Here is a 22,656-nt window from a genome sequence, read left to right on the forward strand (position 1 = left end):
TGACTTTTTAGTAACAGCCAGTCTGAATGGTGTGACATGTTATTGCATTGTGGTTTTGATTTTTATTTCTCTAATGATCAATGATGAGCTTTTTTCTTCGTATGACTTTTGGCCACATGTCTTCTCTTGAAAAGTGTCTGTTCATGTCCTTTGCCCGCTTTTTAATGGAGTTGTTTGTTTTTTCTTGTAAATTTAAGTTCCTTTGTCAGATACATAGTTTGCAAAATTTTTCTCCCATTCTATAGGCTGTCTGTTCACTCTATTGATAGTTTCTTTTGCTGTGCAGAAACTTAATAGTTTAATTAGATCTCATTTTTCAATTTTTGCTTTTATTGCAACTGCTTTTGGTGTCTTCATCATGTAATCTTTGCCCATTCCAATGTCCATAATGGTATTGCCTAGGTTGTCTTCCAGGGTTTGTATAGTATTGGGTTTTACATTTAAGTCTTTAATCCATCTTGAGTTAATTTTTGTATATGATGTATAGAATTGATCCAGTTTCAATCTTCTGCATATGGCTACCCATTTATCCCAGCACCAATTATTGAATAAGAAATCCTTTCTACATTGCTTGTTTTTGTCAGGTTTGTCAAGATCATAAGTTGTAGGTGTGTGGCCTTATTTCTAGGTTCTCTATTTTGTTCCATTAGTCTATGTGTCCGTCTTTGCACCAGTATCATGATGTTTTGGTTACTGTAGCCCTGAAGTATAGTTGTAAGTCAGGCAGCATGATGCCTCCAGCTTCATTCTTTTTGTTTAGGATTGCCTTGGCTATTCAGGCTGTTTTTTGGTTCCATATGGATGTTAAAATAGTTTTTTTTTCTAGTTCTGTAAAGAATTTCAATGTTACTTGAATAGAAATAGCATTGAATCTATAAATTGCTTTGGGCAGTATGGCCATTTTAACAATATTGATTCTTTCTATCCATGAGCATAGGATGTTGCTCCATTTGCTTGTGTCATCTCTGATTTCTTCAAGTGGTGTTTTGTAGTTATCCTTGTAGAAATATTCTACCTCCCTGGTTAGCTGTATTCCTAGGTATTTTATTTTGTGTGTGTAACAACTGTCAATGGGATTGTGTTACTGATTTGGCTCTTGGCTTGACTGTTGGTGTATAAGAATATTAATGATTTTTGCACATTGATTTTGTATCCTGAGACTTTGCTGAAGTTATCAGCTTAGGGAGCTTTTGGCCTGAGACTATGGGGTTTTCCAGATATAGGATATGTCATCTGCCAACAGGGATAGTTTAACTTCCTCTCTTCCTATTTAAATGGCCTTTATTTCTTTCTCTTGTCTGATTGCCTCATCCAAAACTTCCAGCACTATGTTGAATACGAGTAGTGAGAGAGGGCATCCTTGTCTTGTGCTGGTTTTCAAGGGGAATGCTTCCAGCTTTCACCCATTCGGTATGATGTTGACTGTGGGTTTGTCATAGATGGCTCTTATTATTTTGATGTATATTCCTTGAATACCTACTTTATTGAGAAGTTTTTTTTTTTTTTTTTGAAATGGAGTTTCACTCTTGTCACCCAGGCTGCAGTGCAAATGGCAGGATCTTGGCTCACTGCAACCTCTGCCTCCTGGGTTCAAGTGATTCTTCTGCCTCAGCCTCCCAAGTAGCTGGGATTACAGGCGCCTGCCACCATGCCCAGCTAATTTTTATATTTTTAATAGAGACAGGATTTCACCATGTTGATCAGGCTGGTCTTGAATTCCTGACCCCAGGGGATCCACCCGCCTCAGCCTCCCAAAGCGCTAGGATTACAGGCGTGAGCCACCACAACTGGCTCATTGATCTTTTGAATGGTTTTTTGTGTCTCAATCTCCTGCAGTTCAGCTCTGATTTATTTCTTGTCTCTGCTAGCTTTGGGATTGGTTTGCTCTTGGTTCTCTAGTTCTTTTAGTTGTGATGTTAGGTTGTTAAATTCAGATCTTTCTAACTTTTTGATGTGGGCATTTAGTGCTATAAATTTCCCTCTTATCATTGCCTTAGCTGTGTCCCAGAAATTCTGGCATGTTGTATCTTTGTTCTCATTAGTTTCAAATAACTTCTTGATTTCTGCCCTAAATTAATTATTTACCCCAAAGTCATTCAGAAGCAAGTTATTCAATTTCCATGTGATTGTATGGTTTTAAGTGATTTTTTTAGTCTTGTTTTCTAATATGTGCTGTGGTCTGAGAGATTGTTTTTCGGGGTTTTTTTTTTGTTTTTTTTGAGATAGAGTCTCACTCTGTCGCCCAGGCTGGAGTGCAGTGGTGCAATCTCGGCTCACTGCAAGCTCTGCCTCCCGGGTTCATGCCATTCTCCTGCCTCAGCCTCCGGAGTAGCTGGGACTATAGGCACCCGCCACCACGCCCGGCTAATTTTTTGTATTTTTAGTAGAGACGGGGTTTCACCGTGTTAGCCAGGATGGTCTCGATCTCCTGACCTTGTGATCCTCCCACCTTGGCCTCTCAAAGTGCTGGGATTATAGGCATGAGCCACTGCACCCAGCTGAGATTGTTTTTTATGATTTCAGTTCTTTTGCATTTGCTGAGGAGTGTTTTACTTTCAATTATGTGATCAATTTTAGAGTAAGTGCCATGTGGTGATGAGAAGAATGTATATTCTGTTGTTTTGGGGTAGAGAGTTCTGTAGATGTCTATCAGGTTCATTTGATCCAGTGCTGAGTTCAGGTCCTGAATATCTTTGTTAATTTTCTGTCTTGATGATCTGTCTAGTATTGTCAGTGGGATGTTAAAGTCTTTTATTATTACCGTGAGGGAGTCTAAATCTCTTTGAAGGTCTCTAAGAACTTGCTTTATGAATCTGGGTGCTGCTGTGTTGGGTGCATATATATTTAGGATAGTTCGATCTTCTTGTTGAATTGAACCCTTTACCATTAAGTAATACCCTTTGTCTTTTTAAATTTTTCTGGTTTAAAGTCTGTTTTGTGTGAAACTAGGATTGCAACCTCTGCTTTTTTTCTGTTTTCCATTTTTTTGGTAGATTTTTCTCCATCCCTTTATTTGAGCCTATGTGTGTCACTCACTGCATGTGAGATGGGTCTCTTCAAGACAAGCATACCAATGGGTCTTGGTTCTTTATCCAGCTTGCTACTCTGTGTCTTTTAATTGGGGCATTTAGCCCACTTACATTCAAGGTTAGTATTGATATGTGTGGATTTGATCCTGTCATTATGATGTTAGCTGGTTATTTTGCAGACTTGTTTATGTGGTTGCTTTATAGTGTCACTGGTCTATGTTCTTCAGTATGTTTTTGTAGTGGCTGGTAATGGTCTTTTCTTTCCATATTTAGTGCTTCCTTCAGGAGCTCTTATAAGGCAGATCTGATGGTAACAAATTATCTCAGCATTTGCTTGTCTGAAAAGGATCATATTTATCATTCACTTATGAAGCTTAATTTGGCTGGATATGAAATTCTGGGTTGGAATTTAAGAATGTTGAATACTGGCCCAGAATCTCTTCTTGGTTGTAAGGTTTCAGCTGAGAAGTCTGCTGTTAGTCAATGGACTTCCCTTTGTAGGTGACCTGACCTTTCTCTCTGTCTTTAACATTTTTTCTCGTTTCAACCTTGGAGGATCTAATGGCTATGTCTCTTGGGATGATCTTCTTGGGAAGTATTTTACTGGGGTTCTCTGCATTTCCTGAATTTGAATGTTGGCCTGTCTAGCTAGTTGGGTTCATTCATGAAGTTCTCATGGATGAAATCCTGAAATATGTTTTCCAAGTTGGTTCCATTATCCCCCTCTTTTTCAGGGATACCAATAAGTCATAGATTTGGTCTCTTCACATAATCTCATATTTCTCAGAGGTTTTGTTCATTCCTTTCATTCTTTTTTCTCTATTCTTGTCTGACTGTCTTATTTCAGAAAGCCAGTCTTCAAGCTCTTAGATTCTTTCCTCCACTTGGTCTATTCTGCTATTAATACTTGTGATTGCATTATGAAATTCTTGTACGGTGTTTTTCAGCTCTCTCAGTTCAGTTACATACTCTTCTATACTGGTTATTTGGTCTGCCAGTTCCAGTATTGTTTTATAATGGTTTTTAGCTTCCTTGGACTTGGTTTCAACATACTGCTATAGCTCAAGGATCTTCATTTCTGTCCATATTCTGAACTCTGTTTCTGTCACTTAATCCATCTCAACCTGGTTCAGAACACTTGCTGGAGAGGCAAGGTGGTCATCTGTTAGAAAGAAGGCGCTCTGGCTTTTTGAGTTGTCAGGGTTCTTGTGCTGATTCTTTCTCATCTTTGTGGGCTTATCTTCCTTTAATCCTTAAGGTTGCTGACTTTTTGCATAATTTTGTTTCTTTTATCCTTTTTTTTAATGACCTTGAGGGCTTGATTCTAGTATAAGGTGAATTCAGCCAACTGGCTTCATTTATAAAAGATTTTAGAGGTCCAACACTCAGCTCCCAATACCTAGACTGGATGTTCTAATTCTGGGGTACTTGTATTGGGCCCCAACTTTGTTCTCTGACTCCTTGATGTTAGGAATCCACTGCACTGTGGGGGCCAAAATGTTTTTGGACTGCCAGTCATTACACTCTGATGGCTGATGTCAGCCAAAGTATTTCATAGCACGATGACTGCGGGATCCATCCTCATTTGCACATATCAGCAGCAGTGGTAGTGGCAGCTACGGTGGAGTGCTTCCAGGTGCCGGGGGTCCTGCCTCTCTGTAGGCATTCACCACAGTGGCAGAGGCAGCGCAGCTAGGGGTGGGCAGGAGGCCCCTGTTGGTGACTGTGTGTTCAGTCATGCTGGAGGTGGTGTTGGCTCACGGGTGGGGCACTGGCAGATGCAGGTGTGAGTGCCTTCTGTGTGCCCCACAAGTAGGAGTGGTTGCTCAGGGTGGGGCAGGATCCACTGTTCTCTACACAGTGTTAGCCCAGGGTGGGATGCTGGCTGACTCTGTGCACACCAAGACTCTGTCTGCAGTGGCAGTCAGCAGGAGACTGCCCATTCTGCTCACTCTCATCTAATTGTTCTCCAGACATAAAAGGCTGTTTTCATTTCCTGCTTCAGGATATTTACATGTGCTGCTCCCACTATCTGAACTTTTTTGGTCTCATAACCCTTCCCATCACATAATTGATTTCTTCTTAGCAGTAATATCTCAGCATAAACATGCCCCAGCACAGAGGGCTTCCCTGACCATTTTATGGATTTTCTTAACACAATTTTTTTTTTTTTTTTTTTTTTGAGACGGAGTTTCGCCCTTATTGCCCAGGCTGGAGCGCAATGGCGCAATCTCAGCTCACTGAAACCTCCACCTCCCGAGTTCAAGCAATTCTCCTGCCTTAGCCTCCTAAGTAGCTGGAATTACAGGCATGTGCCACCATGCCCAGCTAATTTTGTATTTTTATTAGAGATGGACTTTCTCCATGTTGGTCAGGGTGGTCTCGAACTCCTGATCTCAGGTGATCCACCTGCCTCGGCCTCCCAAAGTGCTGGGATTATAGGCATGAGCCACTGCACCTGGCTGGTGACATAATTTTTAATTATATATAATTTGATTGTTTACTTGTTTATTGTTTGTCTCCTTAGATGTAAGAACCTTGAAGGCAGGATATGTGTTAGCTTAATTCACTGGAGTTAAACTCCTTACCCACATCAAGGGAATTAAAAGGATCTGGAGCCAGAGACTTACAGGAAGAACTTCTGAGGATTTCATTGAGAAAGGTGTGCTGTGAGTCTACCTCTCATTCTGCACCATCAAGAAGGGATGAGGGCTTCAGTCTGCTAACCCCAAATCAAGAGGAAGAAATTTTAAGGATACCACTTGAAGAGTTCAATATGTGTCACCAACAGTTGGTTGGTGTTTAATTCACACCTGAGAAATTTAAGGGCTGAGAGAACAGCTGCAGCAGCCCATGTAAGCAGAGTAGGTGTTGCAGCACTGGCTCCCTGGACTTGAAGAGTTTGTTTAGCAAAGTTTACATGAGGGTTTCCTGTGAACCAGATGTGGGCACGTGCATGAGTGCCAGCATGTGGTTGTCTTAGGAACTTACCAAGATGGCCACAGAGGGGTTAGCACATGTAAATAGGGAGAAGCTGGGGGCATGTCTAGCAGTCTCAGAGCTGAGGGAAGAGCAATATTACCAAGCCAAAGTGCTGTGAATAGCACATTTCAAGGGAATTGGAGGCAAGAAATCCCAAGGAATTTGAGAGGGCAAAGGCAATTTCTCAGAAAATCCATCAAAGTGCTCACAACAGTCAGCTTAAGACACTTGCCAAACAGAGAACACCAATACCTGCTCTCAACAATAAAGCCAAGAACTCTCCTGCCTCCCTTTCCTCTCCTCTTGCCCAAGTCTCCCCTTCTGAGTACGAGTAGAAAAGATGGAAGAAGTTGAGCAACTGCCCTTCCCTACCTTCAGCCTTCTGGAGATATATCACTTGGCAAAATTATGTTCCAAGCAAAATCAAAGAAATTTTAAAAATGAACCAAATAATAAATAAACATGTGAACATTTTAGTTGTATGACAATAGGATGAAAGTGGTTATTCATGGTCCTTAATATATTCCTCTGAATTCTCTTTAACAAATGCAAGTACATACTAGAAAAAAAAAAAAAAAACCAGTGCAAATAAATCCCACTCCTTTCCCACTCTAACCCTACCACTAATAGCAAATTATTCAGACTTCTCAGACTTGAAGTTTAGAAAGAGATGCCAAAGTTCTCCCTTCCCCACTCATTTCCAGGCTGGAAACTTCTCCCCCATGTGGCTGGCCAGCAGTGGGAAAGAACTCACCCTTTACATAAGAAGCCCCCTGGCCAGGCATGGTGGCTCATGCCTGTAATCCCAGCATTTTGGGAGGCCAAGGCAGGTGGATCATTCAGGTCAGGAGTTCAAGACCAGCCTGGCCAATAAGGTGAAACCCTGTCTCTATTAAAAATACAAAAATTAGCCAGGCATGGTGGCAGGCACCTGTAATCCCAGCTACTTGGGAGGCTGAGGCAGGAGAATTGCGTGAACCTGGGAGGCGGAGGTTTCAGTGAGCCCAGATCCCGCTACTGCACTCCAGTCTGGGCAAGAGTGAGACTCCGTCTCCAAAAAAAAAAAAAAAAAAAAAAAAAAAAAAGCCTCCTTCCCTTGCCCACAGGGTGTAGCTCTCCTATTGCAGCCTCCTTGGCAGAATAAATATATCCCAATACAACATGATACCCCATCATTCTTCCACACAGCATGACACAGAATACCAGGGCCTATATCTGCTCACCAAGGTGGAAATATGGGGAAGCAGGCATAACACTTTCTCTTTGCAAGAATAATCCCTGGATTTAGTTCTCCAATGCTTTACTGAAGCTTCCATGCTCTGAGTTAGAACTCACCCTGAGGGAATGCTACTACAGTACCTCCAGCAACCTTCCCAGGCCTTCCTGGAGTAGACCAGTGAGTCTTTCATCTCAAAGGCCACATGTACAATCTCTCATCTGCCCTGCTCTGCACTGTCACAAGGAAACTGGAGGACATACTGGGTCACTGTTTAATGTATGATAAAACAGTGACCTCAACGAAATCCAAACTCCAGCCAAAATATGCTCTCCCTGCATTTCTACTCTATATCTTGAAGCTAATCAGCAAAGGCCAATTTACTCTTTTGCCTAATAATATTCCAAATCTGAAGATGACTGACATAATCTTGGAATCTTCTTCTGTACAAGACTAGCACATCAGATTCCATCAATCTGGGGCTCTGTCTTACCTAAGAGCTGATGCAAAATCCTTGACTGGGAATTAAACTGTCCCATAAAGAATTACCTTGAAGTGTCTCAAAAACAATGATAAGCACAGGCTTATTAGAAATTTACAGGTTTTTTTAAAAAGCTGATTTTACATTTTTGCAAATATTATTTAACATAAACATACCTAAATATGAAAACAGAACTTGTATCATGTTCTTAATCAATGGGTTGCTCAGAATAGATGAACAAGAACTGGATTAAGTTGCAGCAACCCAAGGGCGTAACTCAGAAGACTTGACCTCCTGCCCCAACTCTTGACAACTTTAAACCAGTGACTTAAAGTGCCAGGATTTCCTTTGCTCAAAGCCCAAAGTGTCCAGTGCTCCTGGGTCCTGTGCGAAACATGGCCACACCCACGAAAACGGGACCATTGCTGCTTAAATATGTTAACCTAGGTTGACTAACATTTAGACAAAGCAAATGTTACACCATCATCACAGCACATTCCAAAGCCATATAAAGTTATCTCTCCTCTCCACCCATCCAGAAGCACTGGCACATTCCACATTCAGGAGCAAGTGAAGCCACCACTGACCTTCCAGTCAAACATCTCCTCAGAGAATATGACGCTCCTCCCCCACAGGTCCGGGAGCAGTCACTCCAGTCGCCCCAAGCATCCCAGTTGCCATCTTTGTCTTCATCTGAACGAGTGTTTCTTGAGGTCTAGATGTTAAAAAGCAAACAAACAAAAAAAACCACACAATAAATTATAGGCAAATGTGGTTGAAATATTCCAAACCTTCCCCAGTTATTCCAGAGTCACCTTTTTTTTTTTCAAATTGAGACAGAGTTTTGGTCTTATTGCCCAGGAGTGCAATGGCGCAATCTCAGCTCGCTGCAACCTCCACCTCCTAGGTTCAAGCAATTCTCCTGCCTCAGCCTCCTGAGTAGCTGGGATTACAGGTGCCCACCACCACACCTGACTAACTTTTGTATTTTTAGTAGAGACAGGGTTTTGCCATGTTGGCCAGGTTGGTCTTGAACTCCTAACCTCAGGTGATCTGCCTGCCTCAGCCTCCCAAATCCAAAGTCATCTAAGCTCTTCACAAAGATTAATGTTACCCCAAAATGCTTTGCTTTGGAATGACTGCACAAAAAACAAGACAGGTTTATATGAAAATCAGTTGACACATGCATGCCTTTCCACCTTAAGAAGGTTTTATCGAGATAGCTTTTAAGCTCAGTATTATATCTGAAATTTTATCATTTCTAAATTTAAATAAATTGGCTAAATATCAATTATATTATTCTGTTTTCTAACTTACATAGCAAGGACCCTGCTTGAGCCTAAACCCCATCTACTAAAAATACAAAAATTAGCCAGGTGTGATGGTGCGTGCCTGTAATCCCAGCTACTCGGGAGGCTAAAGCAGGAGAATCACTTGAACCTGGGAGGTGGAGGTTGAAGTAAGCCAAGATTGCGCCACTGCACTCCAGCCTGGGCAACAGAGCAAGACTCTGTCTCAGAAAAAAAAAAAGAAGTGCTCATGAGTGAAATTCTGACTTGCTTGTGTGTCAGGCAGACTGGCGGTAACTCCCAAGAAACCTTGCATAGGGATTTGTGGAACCTCCTGACAGAATCTCCATTCCTAGAAAACAAAGTCATATGAATATAGTTGGCCAGGTTATAAAGGTTTCGAATCCAAGAAAACAGGGAAGAGTCAATTATGAGTACAGTTTGGTTTAACTGGTCTCCTAGACTTTCCACCATTGACTTAATTTAGAATACTACAGAGAAGAGGGGGAATTAGAAGTAAAAACTACATAGATAGATGTAGGTGTAGACCTGAAAAGAAATAAAGTTTATTATTATGTTACAAAACTTTACTAAGGGGTCTAAAATATATTTGAATAAATGAAGAAACAACCATAGTCCTGAATGAGTAGACTCAATATTGTAAAATGCTACTTCTCTCCAAGTTTATCTATAAGTTTACAGCAAGTCCCATCAAAATCCCCAAAGAAAAATTTTTTGAAACATAACAAATGATTCTAAAGTTCATCTAGTGGCATAAATATCTATAAGAGCCAAGGGAGGCCAGGCGTGCTGGCTCATGTCTATAATCCTAGCACTTTGGGAGGCCGAGGTGGGTAGATTTCCTGGAGTTCAAGACCAGCCTGGGCAACATGGCAAAACTAGCTGGGCGTGGTGTCACATGCCTGTAGTCCCAGGTACTCAGGAGGCTGAGGCACCAGTATTGGTTGAACCCAGGAGGCAGAGGTAACAGCTGAGATCATGCCACTGCACTCCAGGCTGGGTGACAGAGTGAGACTCTGTCTCAAAAAAAAAGCTAAAATATTGTGAAGGAAGATAGAATTACTATATGATCCAGCAATCCAACTTCTTGGTATTTATCCAAAAGAATTGAAATCAGGATCTCAAAGAGATATTTGCACACTCATTGTTTGTAATAGCCAAGACATGGAAGCAACCCAAATGTCCATCAACAGATGAATGGATAAACAACATGTGGTATACACACAATGAAATGCTATGGAGCCATTAAAAAGAAGGAAAGCCTATCACATGCCACAATATGGATGAATCTTGAGGACACTAGGCTATGTGAAACAAGCCAGTCACAAAAGACAAATACTGCATGGTTCCATTTATATGAGGTATCTAACATAGACCAACTCATTGAAGCAGAAAGTACAATAGTGGTTGCCAGGGACAGGGGTGATGAGGAAATGAAGAGTTACTGTCCAATGGGTATAAAGTTTCAACCATGCAAAATTAAAAAGTTCTAGAGATCCGCTTTTCCACATTGTACTTACAATTACCAATACTGTACTATATGCTTCAAAATTTATTAAAAGGGTAGATCTCATGTCACAAGTTTTTTTAAACACAATTAAAAGAAGTAAAATGAGAGGAAAATTGTCTCAATTAAGAGTAGAGAATTGGCACAGCAATAAACAAATGGACCTATTAAAATGAAAAAAAAAAAAAAAGAGTCCAGAAACAGATCAAGTATAAGGACACAGTATAGCACCACAAATCAATGTGACAAATGTTTTGTGGGCTTTTTGTTTGTTTGTTTTGTTTTGTTTTTGAGATGGAGGCTCGCTTTGTCACCCAGGCTGGAGTGCAGTGATGTGATCTCAGCTCACTGCCACCTCCGCCTCCGAGGTTCAAGCAATTCTCCTGGCCCAGCCTCCCGAGTAGCTGGGACTACAGGCACCCGCCACCACACTCGGCTAATTTTTTGTATTTTTAGTAGAGACGGGGTTTCACCGTGTTAGCCAGGATGGTCTCGATCACCTGACCTCGTGATCCGCCCACCTCAGCCTCCGAAAGTCCTCGGATTACAGGCATGAGCCACCGTGCCCAGCATGTTTTGTGTTTTTAAAAATCATAATAACTTCTTCATAGAATACACCAAAATAAATTCCAGATCTATTAGAAATGTATGTTAAAATACTGAAACCATAAAATATTAGAAATATTATAGATTAATAGATTAATCTTGGATATACCCATACCAATAGTTGTATAGGAAAGACTATCCTAGATATAGCAATAAAAGTAGAAATTATAAAGGAAAAGACTGATAGGTTTTATTACATTAAAATAAAAACACATATATCATTTTCTATCTCTTCTCTACAGATAAAGCTATAGGCATAGGCACATATATGCAAAATGCACCAGTAAAAGAACATGTATATAGGCTGGAGGTATATAGGCTGGAAACATACCAAATTAGCTCTAAGAATGGAGGAAGTAGGACTAGGAACAAATGTTGTTGGGAAAAGACAGGAAATGAACTTCAACTGAATGTTTAATTTTCCCTAGTCCCCCCCAGAATATGATAAATTGTTAAATGCCAGTTTTATTACTATTTGAACTTTCATGGTTTTTGAAATTTCTATTCTAAAAATATTGGGGTGGGGAAAAAGACAATCATTAGATAATCATATTAAATCTATATAATTTTTCATACATGTAAACTTTGTACATGCATAGGGAGAGGAGTGAGAGGTTAATCAAGATGTTACCATTGCTACCTCTACGTGTGAGGGATTTGGGTGACTTTAACATATTTTTGTTGTTGTTGCTGTTTCTCTGCATTTTGTAGTCTTTTCGTAATAAAACACATCATACCTTAATTAAAAACAAGGAAGCAAACAAAAACCACATATTCTTAGTGTACAGAAAAGTTCAAGTCAGACAGAATTTAATAGGTAAGTTCTAAGGTGGAGAACAGCAAAGTTTATGAAAGAAACTGTGACATACTAATAAACTGCAGCATGTGACTGAACTAGATATTGTACAGGTTTCCTTAAGCCCTTAGGCAAGTTACCTCATCTAACAAAAAAAAAAAATTAAATTAAAAGAGGGATCTGTGAAAAGGACCTTCAAATGTGAAATGAAGAAATAATGACTGGAAGCAAAGAGGGGGTTTTCCAATAATTTTCACTCAAGTCGGTCAACGGGCTTTATGGCTTGTTGCCAAGCTACCTATTTATAGCACAGTAAGCAGTCCTACTAGAGGCAATATTTCAGTAACAGTCAAGTGAAAGGAAAGGATAAATATCTGGTGACTGATCAAATCTGTCATCAGGAATAGGGGCTAATTAAACCCATACTATTTACTGTTCTAATTAGACCACTGTTCAGTTCAATTTTCTATAGTAAACGTCACCAAACATAACTGTGTCCTGTCTATAACATAATAAAAAAATAAAGTTTTAATTCACAAAAAAATACAATAAGCAGTTTAATACATTTATCTGGACTTTTAGGTTGGGTAAGTCCAAATCATTTAAGTAAATGTTTAAAATATACACAGCTGAAATTGATTTTTCATTTTGTCACTCGATATACCGAAAGGTTGAATGTGAAAAGTTGAAAAACATCATCATATATATTTTTAAATGAAAGTTGAGAGTTTTTGCAATACTGTTTTAATTTGTTTTTATTCCCACTATTCCATCTGTTCAGTTCATAGTTAGAATCAGGTTTCTTTCCATAACTTCTCTACCTTAACTTACAAAAAAAAAAAAAACTTGATTCTAAAATAACTAAAATAGGCATGTTATAAGTGCAAGCATTTGGCTTCTCTGATTGGATAGGTAAGATATTTTCCCTCGAAGAAAGTAGAGCACAAATGGCACCTCAAGAGGGGTCCCTGAGTTTTTCTCCTCTCCTCAGCCAGGAAGATGGTTGGATTTTGTTTTGAAACCCCAATGCCGTCTCCAGCAGCCAGCCCTTCTGCCTTTTTAATGTATTATTTCTCTGGAGAGTAATAGCAATAATATCCCAGATTTCCACCCAGTTCTGCTCTCCTCCCTTTGATCCTAGCAGCATAATAATAACACAGACATTCAGAAATAACTCCACTGAAGCAGAATGAAGCACCACCTGGGCCATTGCTGAAAATGTATGTTTGCGTTGTCTTCCTTGCAGTGAAACAGAACCTGCTTCCCTAGAGCTTCCATCCTTCCAGAGCAGTGGACAGAGCCTTGATCCTCTTCTACAGAAGAGCCCTTCTCAAGCTTTCTGAAAGCCTCCTAGTTCCTTCTACGTTCCCAGATCCTTTGCAACTATGTTTTCTCTTGGCACACATCAAAATTTGCACATTTTAAGTCTTAAAATGTAGTGTCCAGAATACAATACTGAATCTAAGAACACAGACTATACATTGCACCTACGATCCAGGTTTCTTTAGATAAAACCTAAGTTTCCTTCTTCTCTCCCTCCCTCCATTCCTTCGTTTTTCAGCCAGCCCATTTTTTGGAATCTGCTCTGGAGACAGCATCACATAATGGTTAAAAGCTGTTTGACTCTGAGTTTCTTAAACTTTCTAAAACTCATCTATGAAATGGTGATGATAATCTTTACCCAAACAAGATTTAAATAAAATAACACATATAAAGTACAGGCAGCATCTCCATGCATGCAGTTGGTGAGTATCTCAATAAGGGTAAGCAATTGTTTTTCTTCCTCAAAAATAATGTCTTTTTCAAAACAATGATGAGAGAGCCAGCTCTCTCCCATTTGTACTTATGCAAGACTTAACATTTATCACTACTGAATTTCCTCTTGTTGGTTTTGGCCCAGAATACCAGCCTGTTGCGATCTGTTTGAACCCTGATCCTGTCACCCTATCTACGAGCCACTGTGCTCAGCTCTGCAGCTTCCCTGTCTTCACCCAAGTCCCTGATAAACGTGTGGGACATAGCTCTCTAATCTTACAGCATTCCATTAATGCATATTTCTGCTTTTTAAACTAGTAAGCCGACCATAATGCCAAGTAAGCAGCCAACTAATCAGACTTGGAATCTGAACACAGTTTAATGTTACAATAAAAATATGAAATAATGCCAATTACCGTCATCAAATGTCAGGAGGCAGAAAGGTTTGTGGGGAGGGAAGAAATCAGCCATCAGAAGGAACTGGATCCGGCAGGGTGGAACCTGTATTCTTGGGCTGCATGGTGGTGGTAAGCCTCCTTTGAGAAGAGGTATGTAGCAGCTCCACATTGGTTAGCCCCAGCTCTGAAGGTTAATGACAATAAAATACAGCTGACTGATATCAGCTGGATCTTTGGCCTGATTGTAACCCAGGTGAATATCTGTGTTTGTCAGTTGAGTATAACTGCTCCCAACTCCCCCTGTTCAAACATCTCTTCAGGTTGTCTCAAGTAATCATTTAAATTCCATGTTGTTATTATTTTATATGGTGAGTTGTTATTTGGACCCAATCCAAGTGTGCTTCAATCAATATCATGTCACTCTGTGACCCTGTCTGGGACCAGAATCTGAGGCAGAGCATGGAAGAAGACCTGAACAACTTTGTCCTACATAATGCAAACACTGTTAATCATTACTAATGCACAGCGTGAGTACTGCCTGCCAGTACTTTTCCTACCTTCTCTCTAACCTTCTCAACAAGCCCTTTAAGATAGATATCACCATCCCCATTTTGCAGGTGAACAACTGTGGCTTTGAGAACCATGTGTGTCCAAGGCTCATCTATAATTTATTTTATTTATTTTTTTGAGATGAAGTCTTACTCTGTCACCCAGGCTGGAGTGCAGTGGCACAATCTTGGCTCACTGCAACCTCTGCCTTCCAGGTTCAAGCGATTCTCCCACCTCAGCCTCTCAAGTAGCTGGGATTACAGGCACTCGCCACCACATCCAGCTGATTTTTGTATTTTCGTAGAGACAGGGTTTCACCACGTTGGCCATGCTGGTCTTGAACTCCTGACCTCAGGTGATCCACCCACCTAGGCCTCCCAAAGTGCTGCGATTACAGGCATGAACTACTACGCCCAGCCAACATCTATAATTTCTAATGTCATACAATGAACATGTATAATTTTACAATAAAACATCCAATAAAAGTTATTTTCTCCTTAAAGAAGGGGCCCAGGCAGAAGTCCTTTCTATCTTACCCCAGACAAAGCCTGTATTTTCCTTATGGACATATGTGTGTTTTCCCCACTGATGCTCCACTTCCTTTCACGACCAGGAATCCAGTCAAATACAGCAGCCCAGCTATCATCACTCACAGTTAGCATTTCGCCTCTTGGATCAAATACATCTGCTGCTGTGATCTGCTTGACCACAACATTCTTTCGATATCTCTATGAAGTCTTTTACTTTTTTCTCCCTCTATATTGCAAGCAGAGCTACACTTCTGCTTTTCAAAAGTATTTCATGTTGTCTAGGTTCTTTCATGAGGAATTCTCTTTCCTGACTGGTGTTCATGAACTCACATGCATTCGTTCATTTTCTCACACAAACTATACCAAGAGCTTGCTAAGTTCAAGGCTCTGTGCTCAGCGCCCTGGGAATACAAGTGTGGATCTGGCCCTCAAGTGGCTCACAAATCAACAAGCATCAGGTGAGAGGGACAAGGGCTGTGGTGAGGCAATGGCAATCTTTGGTTGTCAAGAGCAACAGACACAAGGGGCCCAATGGGAGGAGACCCTGAAACAGGAGCAATTGGTACCTTGGTTAGGAGAGCTGGGATAGACTTTCCACTGAACATACCAACCCTGCTGGAAGCACGGGCAGCACCTCATGTATCCCTATCACCTTCTTCTGTATGATAGGTTACATGTGAGTCCTTATTTTGTGCTCACCTCTGTTTTATAATTGTGATGGAATTACAAACACTTTTTACTTTCTTCTTTTATGATCATCTATAATTTCTAATGTTATATGACAAACATGTACAGTTTGCACAATAAAACACCCAATAAAAGTTCTTTTTTTTTTTTTAAAGGGAAAAGGAAAACACTAAAAGGAAAGCTATGAAAACACTTCCAAAGAAGCAGTATGCACTTTGTGTTGTTTGGTTCAAATTATCAGGCTTAAAGATCTCTTAGGAAATCATATTTTCCTAAGTAAAGCTCTAGCTAGGGAATATTTTGGATGAAAAATTCCAAAAAAGATATTGTTTACTCATTATATAATGGGGCTGGTAAAAGCCAAAAATACTGTAGGAATAAGTATGTTCACCATCTCATAAAGACTCAAGTACTGCTTGCCTTTCTTGGATTCCCAGGCATAAATCAAATCATAAAATATTTTCCTGACAAGTTCTTAAATCTGTGACTTATAATGAATACTACAGTTCTACTAGTCTTGCTAAAACGTTAGTAATTAAACACAGATTTCACGTATAAGGTCACTTATTGGAAATGCTATATTAACAGCTCCATATTAAAAACAACCCAAAATAAAATGAGTTCCACTGGGATATTACTTCCCAGACATCAAATAAATGTTCATTCCAATGTTACCACAAAGGTTATTTAAGGGGATCTCAAACGACCCAGATTTAGTTAAGAGTAAATACATTCTTTCAGGTTAATACTACGTTAAGGTCTTTAACAAAAGAAATTTTAAAATATGAATCGGGTAAACGGCGTAAAAATGTCACTCAAGCTGTCACACAGACTCAACAATTCAGTCTGACCAGGATATATTAAATACCCATATATCTAAAGCTGTGTGCTAGGTACTATTGAGAAATGCTCCATACCTTCTCCAGTCCATTCTACCCTCTCCTGCTCCAAAGCTCATTATCCTGACAGTTGATGGCCTCTAGGATTTGGTTGACACTTTCCTAGTCAATGTGCTCCTAATTATTTTACCACCTTTAAAACCCTTCACTAATTCCTCAGGACACACATTCTGCCCCTCTAGGCTGTTTGTGCCCCACGCTACCCTTTGTCCAGCTTCATCTCTGGTGGCTCCTGCTAGCACCACATATCCCATATGCTGAGCACACAACATTTTTCATTATTTCAGACACTAACACACTTGCCATCCTGCTTGGGAAGCATTTTAAAAACACACTATTTACCAAGGTAGTGGACAGGGTACAGGGAAACCATGAAGCCTGGTGCAGCACCCTGGGGCTGGTGCCAGCCAGATTCTGACGATTCTCATTATCTGCCTTGGCCCTGCATGCTAGATGGGGCAAGGGCAGGCAGGGGCTGTGTATACAGGGCTGCCTGAGAGGAGCTAAGGCCTTCAGTTGAGAATCAGAGCTCACAGCAACCCACAAAGAGACAGCTGGGGAAATAAATAAACACACTTCTGTCCTCCCTCTCTCCAGTGGCCCTGCAGTACTCGTTATTGGCCAAACCCAACCAGGAGCCAGAGGGCAAGGGAGACCATTGATGCTGTCCATGCAGGTCAGCTTCCCAGTAGGTGGAGCGCGGGGCAGGGAAGGGTGGAGAGTGGATCTGGAGGGCAAAGAGAAGCTTTCCAGCACAGTAATTTATTGACTCACTGGAATATTTCTAAGCAGAGGAGTGACTTAGGCAGATTGTATTTTGGAAAAATTACTCTGGCAGGAGTGTGGATAAGGATTGAGGGAGCAAAGCCTCACATCAGAGAGCATAGCTAGAAGGCCACTGACATGCAAGAGACAAGAGCCTAGACTAGATTTACCAGTGTCTGGAGGAGGAGAGCATAGATGCAAAGTTCAAAGGTGCTAGAATCAATAGGAGCTGGCAGCTGACCAGATGCAGGAAGAAAGGAGATGCTAGGATGACTCCCAGGCTTCTGTATTAAATGATTTGTGGCAAATGCCAATTTCATTCAGGCTTCCCAAGCATCCTCAAGCCCACCTTTGAGGTAAGATTCTCAGCACCTGTGTGTAAAGAATGAGAGCAGTTTACCTGATAATGGTTAAGATAAAGGGGGCAAGCTGTTGGTCGCTGGGAGGAATCTGGCCTGCAGGTCTGGGTTATTTAACAATGATTGCATATTCTGCCAAACAAGCCCCTAAAAAGAATTATTTCTTAGGCCGGGCGCGCGGTGGCTCATGCCTGTAATCCCAGCACTTTGGGAAGCCAAGGCGGGAGAATCACGAGGTCAGGAGGTTGAAATCATCCTGGCTAACATGGTGAAACCCCGTCTCTACTAAATATACAAAAAAATTAGCCGGGCCTGGTGGTGGGCGCCTCTAGTCCCAGCTACTAGGGAGGCTGAGGCCGGAGAATGGCGTGAATCTGGGAGGCAGAGCTTGCAGTGAGCCGAGATCACGCCACTGCACTTCAGCCTGGGCGACAGAGCGAGACTCCGTCTCACATAAAAATGTAGATTTCTGAGGCCTAGAGTGAGACCCTGTCTCAAAAAAAAAAAAAAAAAAAAAAAATCTAGATTTCTGACTTCTCAGGAAAATAAGAGGAAAATAAAATAAAATTCACATCACAGCATGGCAATAATTAAAACTAAGTGTGGCCATCCGATTTTTTTTTTTTTTTTTTTTTTTTTTTTTGAGAGGGAGTCTCGCTCTGTCGCCCAGGCTGGAGTGCAGTGGCGCAATCTTGGCTCACTGCAAGCTCCACCTCCCTGGTTCACGCCATTCTCCTGCCTCAGCCTCTCCAAGTAGCTGGGACTACAGGCGCCCGCCATCACGCCCGGCTAATTTTTTGTATTTTTAGTAGAGACGGGGTTTCACCGTGGTCTCGATCTCCTGACCTCGTGATCCGCCTGCCTCGGCCTCCCAAAGTGCTGGGAGTACAAGCGTGAGCCACCGCGCCCGGCCCAGCCATCCGATTTTTAAAGGGCACGTGGCCTCTAATATGCCCAGTCCCCATTCAGCCACTGTGAGGATTCATATTATCTTCCTGGCCTCTGTAGATGAAACTGGGAGTTTGTTGATGACAAATGACTGTCAGCTTGAAAGTAAATCAAGTCCGGGTGCGGTGGCTCATGCCTATAATCCCAACACTTCAGTTGGCTGAGGTGGGTGGATCACTTGAGGTCAAGAGTTCGAGACCAGCCTGGCCAACATGGTGAAACCCCGTCCCTACTAAAAAAAAATACAAAAATTAGTCAAGTGTAATGGTGTGCACTTGTAGTCCCAGTTACTCAGGAGGCCAAGGCACGAGAATCGCTTGAACCTGGGAGACAGAGGCTGCAGTGAGCTGAGACTGCGTCACTGCACTCCAGCCTGGGTGACAGAGACTCCATCTCAAAAAAAAAAAAAAGAAGTAAATCAAAAGACATGTATATTTATAACTGATATAAGATTCTTCACAGTATTGCTATAGAACGGCATTATTTTCCAGAAGTAAGAAACATACATACAACATGTAGCTTAAAAATAAAACAAAGGGCATTTGTTTTTTGCCAAGGTCTGAATGTGTCCCTGGAAATTTATATGTTGCAAGTTGATCACCAATGTGATAGTATTAAGAAGTGGAACCTTTAGGAGGTGATTAAGTTATGAGGGTGGAGCCCTTAGGGCCCTTATAAGGAGCTTGAGAGAGTTAGTTCCCTCTCTTCTGCCCTCCCACCTCGTGAGGACATAGCATTCATGCCCTCTAGAGGACATGGCAACAAGGCACCATCTTGGAAGCAGAGAGAACAGCCCTCACCAGACACCAAACCTGCCGGTGCCTTGAACTCGGACTTCCAAGCCTCCAGAACACGAGAGAATACATTTTTGTTCTTTACAAATTACCCAGTCTCAGGTATTTCATTATAGCAGCATAAATTGACTAAGATAGTTGTCTTCACTGCACGCTAAGATCACAGTGTGTCCACAGAAGCAGAATATACGTCATTCCATGATGCCCAGTGTCTAAACTCCACTCCCTTTCCACATGTAGACTTTGCAGTATTTCAGACATAAGATATCAGTGTATTTAAGAATCATATTCTGGCTAGGCGCAGTGGCTCACACCAGTAGCCCCAGCTACTCAGGAGGCTGAGGCAGGAGAATCAGTTGAACCCAGGAGGTGGAGGTTGCAGTGAGCCGAGATCACACCACCACACTCCAGCCTGGTGATACAGCAAGACTCCATCTCAAAAAAAAAAAAAAAAAAGAGTCATATTCTGGAATGTACCTATGCTAGCACTAACACACAAGAAACCACGGGCCCTGCAGGAGATCATCTGAGGAATCACATGGGCCACATCTCCAGTGACAACCCCCATACAAACCAATATCACACCTGACAATATCTAGGTTATTTTTCCCTATTAATGCAATCAGTGTTTATACCTACTAGACAAGTAGCTTGTTCTTTTCTAAGAATCATAACCAGGTCCTCTCAGATTGTAGCAAGAGACAACATTCAAATACAATAAGAGCTTTGTTTCATACTGACTTTATTTTTGTTAAAAATAAATTCTTAAACATAAAGATACTTTACATGAGGGAAGATTTAATAGGATATTATCTATGCTCTTGGGTTAGTCATCATGAAGCATATATAACACAACATCAGGTAAGATTAAAAAGAGATAACTATAGGTTGCCAAATTTAAAAGTCTGATGGAGACGAATGGTGGGCTAGATAATACAGATCAACCATGCCATTGAGGACAACTACAAAAGCAAAAATGTCCTCCAGGAAATTAAAGTAAGAGATTGTCAGACAAAAGAGAATTCAGCTTCAGCAGACCAGTCTTAAAGAAAATATTAAATGGTGTTTTTAAGATTAAAGGAAGCTTGGAGATGATGAAAGAAATGAAGAGCAAAAATAAGAATGGTAAACATAGGTAAATTAAAAGAAAAGCAACTGTGTAAAACAGCAATTATAATGGATTGTGGAGTTTTAAATATTTATATGGAATTAACATACCTGACAATGACAGCCTATGAGTCAGAAGAGAGATAAATGGCCTTAAAGTATCCTAAGGTCCTTGTATCATCCATAAAGAAGATAAAAGTACCAATTAATATTCAACTTTGATAAGTCAAGGATAGATATTTTAAGCTCTAGAGTTATCACTAAAAAAAAACAGAAAAGAGTGTATGACTTCCAAATTAATGTATATGGGAAAGATATAATAAGAAAACACATTCAATCAATCCAAAAGAAGACAAAAATGGAGAGAAAAAGGAGTGTAGGCAGATGGATAAATTTTAAAAGCTCATAGTAAAATGGAAGATTTAAATGCACATATATCAATTACATTAAACCCAAATAGAATAAATCACCAATTAAAAGACAGATTGTCAGGATAAAATTTAAAAATTCAGTTATATTCTGTTTAAAAGAGACATTCCTTAAATATAATGACCAGAAAGATTAAAAATAAAAGATTGAAAAAAATATACCATAAGACTACTAATCAAAATAAATCTGGCTTAGTTACACTAATTAGACAAAGCAGACTTTAAGACAGAGAGATGCTACATACTGTTGGAAGTTTGATTTCACTAGGATGGAACAAATTCTAAAAGTGGAAGTACCTAACAACATAACCACAAAATATATAAAGCAAAAACTGACAGAACTGTAAGAAGAAATAGAAAAATCCATAATGATGGTGGGAGGTTTTGACACAACTATCATTAACTCATCGAGCAGGTGAAAAAAAGTAACGATATAGAATATGGAAACAATTAAATTACAAATTGAAACTATGTAACTGTATAGAAAGCTACAATTAACCATCTCAGAATATATATTTTTGTATTTATGAAATGTTTATAAACATTTATCATTATCTGAGCCATACAGAAAAATCTCAAAAATTCAAAGATTGAAATAATACGAGTTTTTTCTCTGACAACAAAGCAAAAAAGCAAGTTTAAAACTAGAAAATGTCCAAACACATTCCATAGATTAAAAATTAATCACAATGAAAATTGGAAAATACTCTTAATGAATGAAGATGAATATATTACATACCAAAACTTGAGTAAAGCAGCTAAAGCTATGCTTGGAAGGGGATCTGTAGTTTTAAACGCACATATTTGAAAAGAAGAAAGGTGAAAAAATAAATGATCTTAAACTATTTCAAGACATAGAAAAATGACAACACATACAACCCAAAGAAAGTAGAAGAAAAAATAATAAGGACGAGAACAGCAATTATGAAATGGAAAACAAAAATATAAGCAAGAGGATCAACAAATTAAAAAAGACTAATAAAATTAAAATCCTTGGCAAGACTATGAAAGAATAAAAGAGAGAAAAGTCACTAAAAATCAATTTTAGGAATGAAATGTGGAATATCACTGCAGATTCTGTAGGCCCTAAAATGTAAGAGAATGAAAAACATCTTTATGTTAATATATTTCAAAATTCAGATGTAGGCCAAGCTGCCTGCCCTAAGGCAGGACAAACTCTTCTGAGTAATTTACCCTCCAGGGCTGCCACAGGATAGGCAATGGCTGAGATTCACCCCAAATCCCATCTTTGCTGTGCTCCTTCCTGTCTTCCACCTCTCTCACTTCCTTTTTGGGTTCCACTGGAATAAATCACTTGGATACAAATCTTCACCTCAGGTCTTCTTCTTAGAACCCAACCCAAGAAACTTATTAAACTATGTGCATGCCAAAACATTGATTTAAAAAAATACTGTTAGCCAGGCGCGGTGGCTCACGCTTGTAATCCCAGCACTTTGGGAGGCCGAGGCAGGTGGATCACGAGGTCAGGAGATCAAGACCATCCTGGCTA

The 22,656-nt window shown here is 40.3% G+C and overlaps 1 protein-coding gene across 2 annotated transcripts in view; it reads right to left on the reverse strand.

The window, feature by feature from the left end:
• Positions 1-22,656, reverse strand: part of ADAMTSL3 (ADAMTS like 3) — a 388,402-nt gene that overhangs the window by 259,584 nt on the left and 106,162 nt on the right. For both annotated transcript variants that reach the window (XM_030814922.1, XM_030814923.1), the window contains exon 4: positions 8,296-8,423. In XM_030814922.1, the coding sequence (XP_030670782.1) occupies positions 8,296-8,423 (128 nt within the window). The remainder of the gene's footprint in view (positions 1-8,295; positions 8,424-22,656) is intronic.

Source organism: Nomascus leucogenys, chromosome 6, assembly GCF_006542625.1.
Source record: "Nomascus leucogenys isolate Asia chromosome 6, Asia_NLE_v1, whole genome shotgun sequence".
Lineage (NCBI taxonomy): Eukaryota > Metazoa > Chordata > Mammalia > Primates > Hylobatidae > Nomascus > Nomascus leucogenys.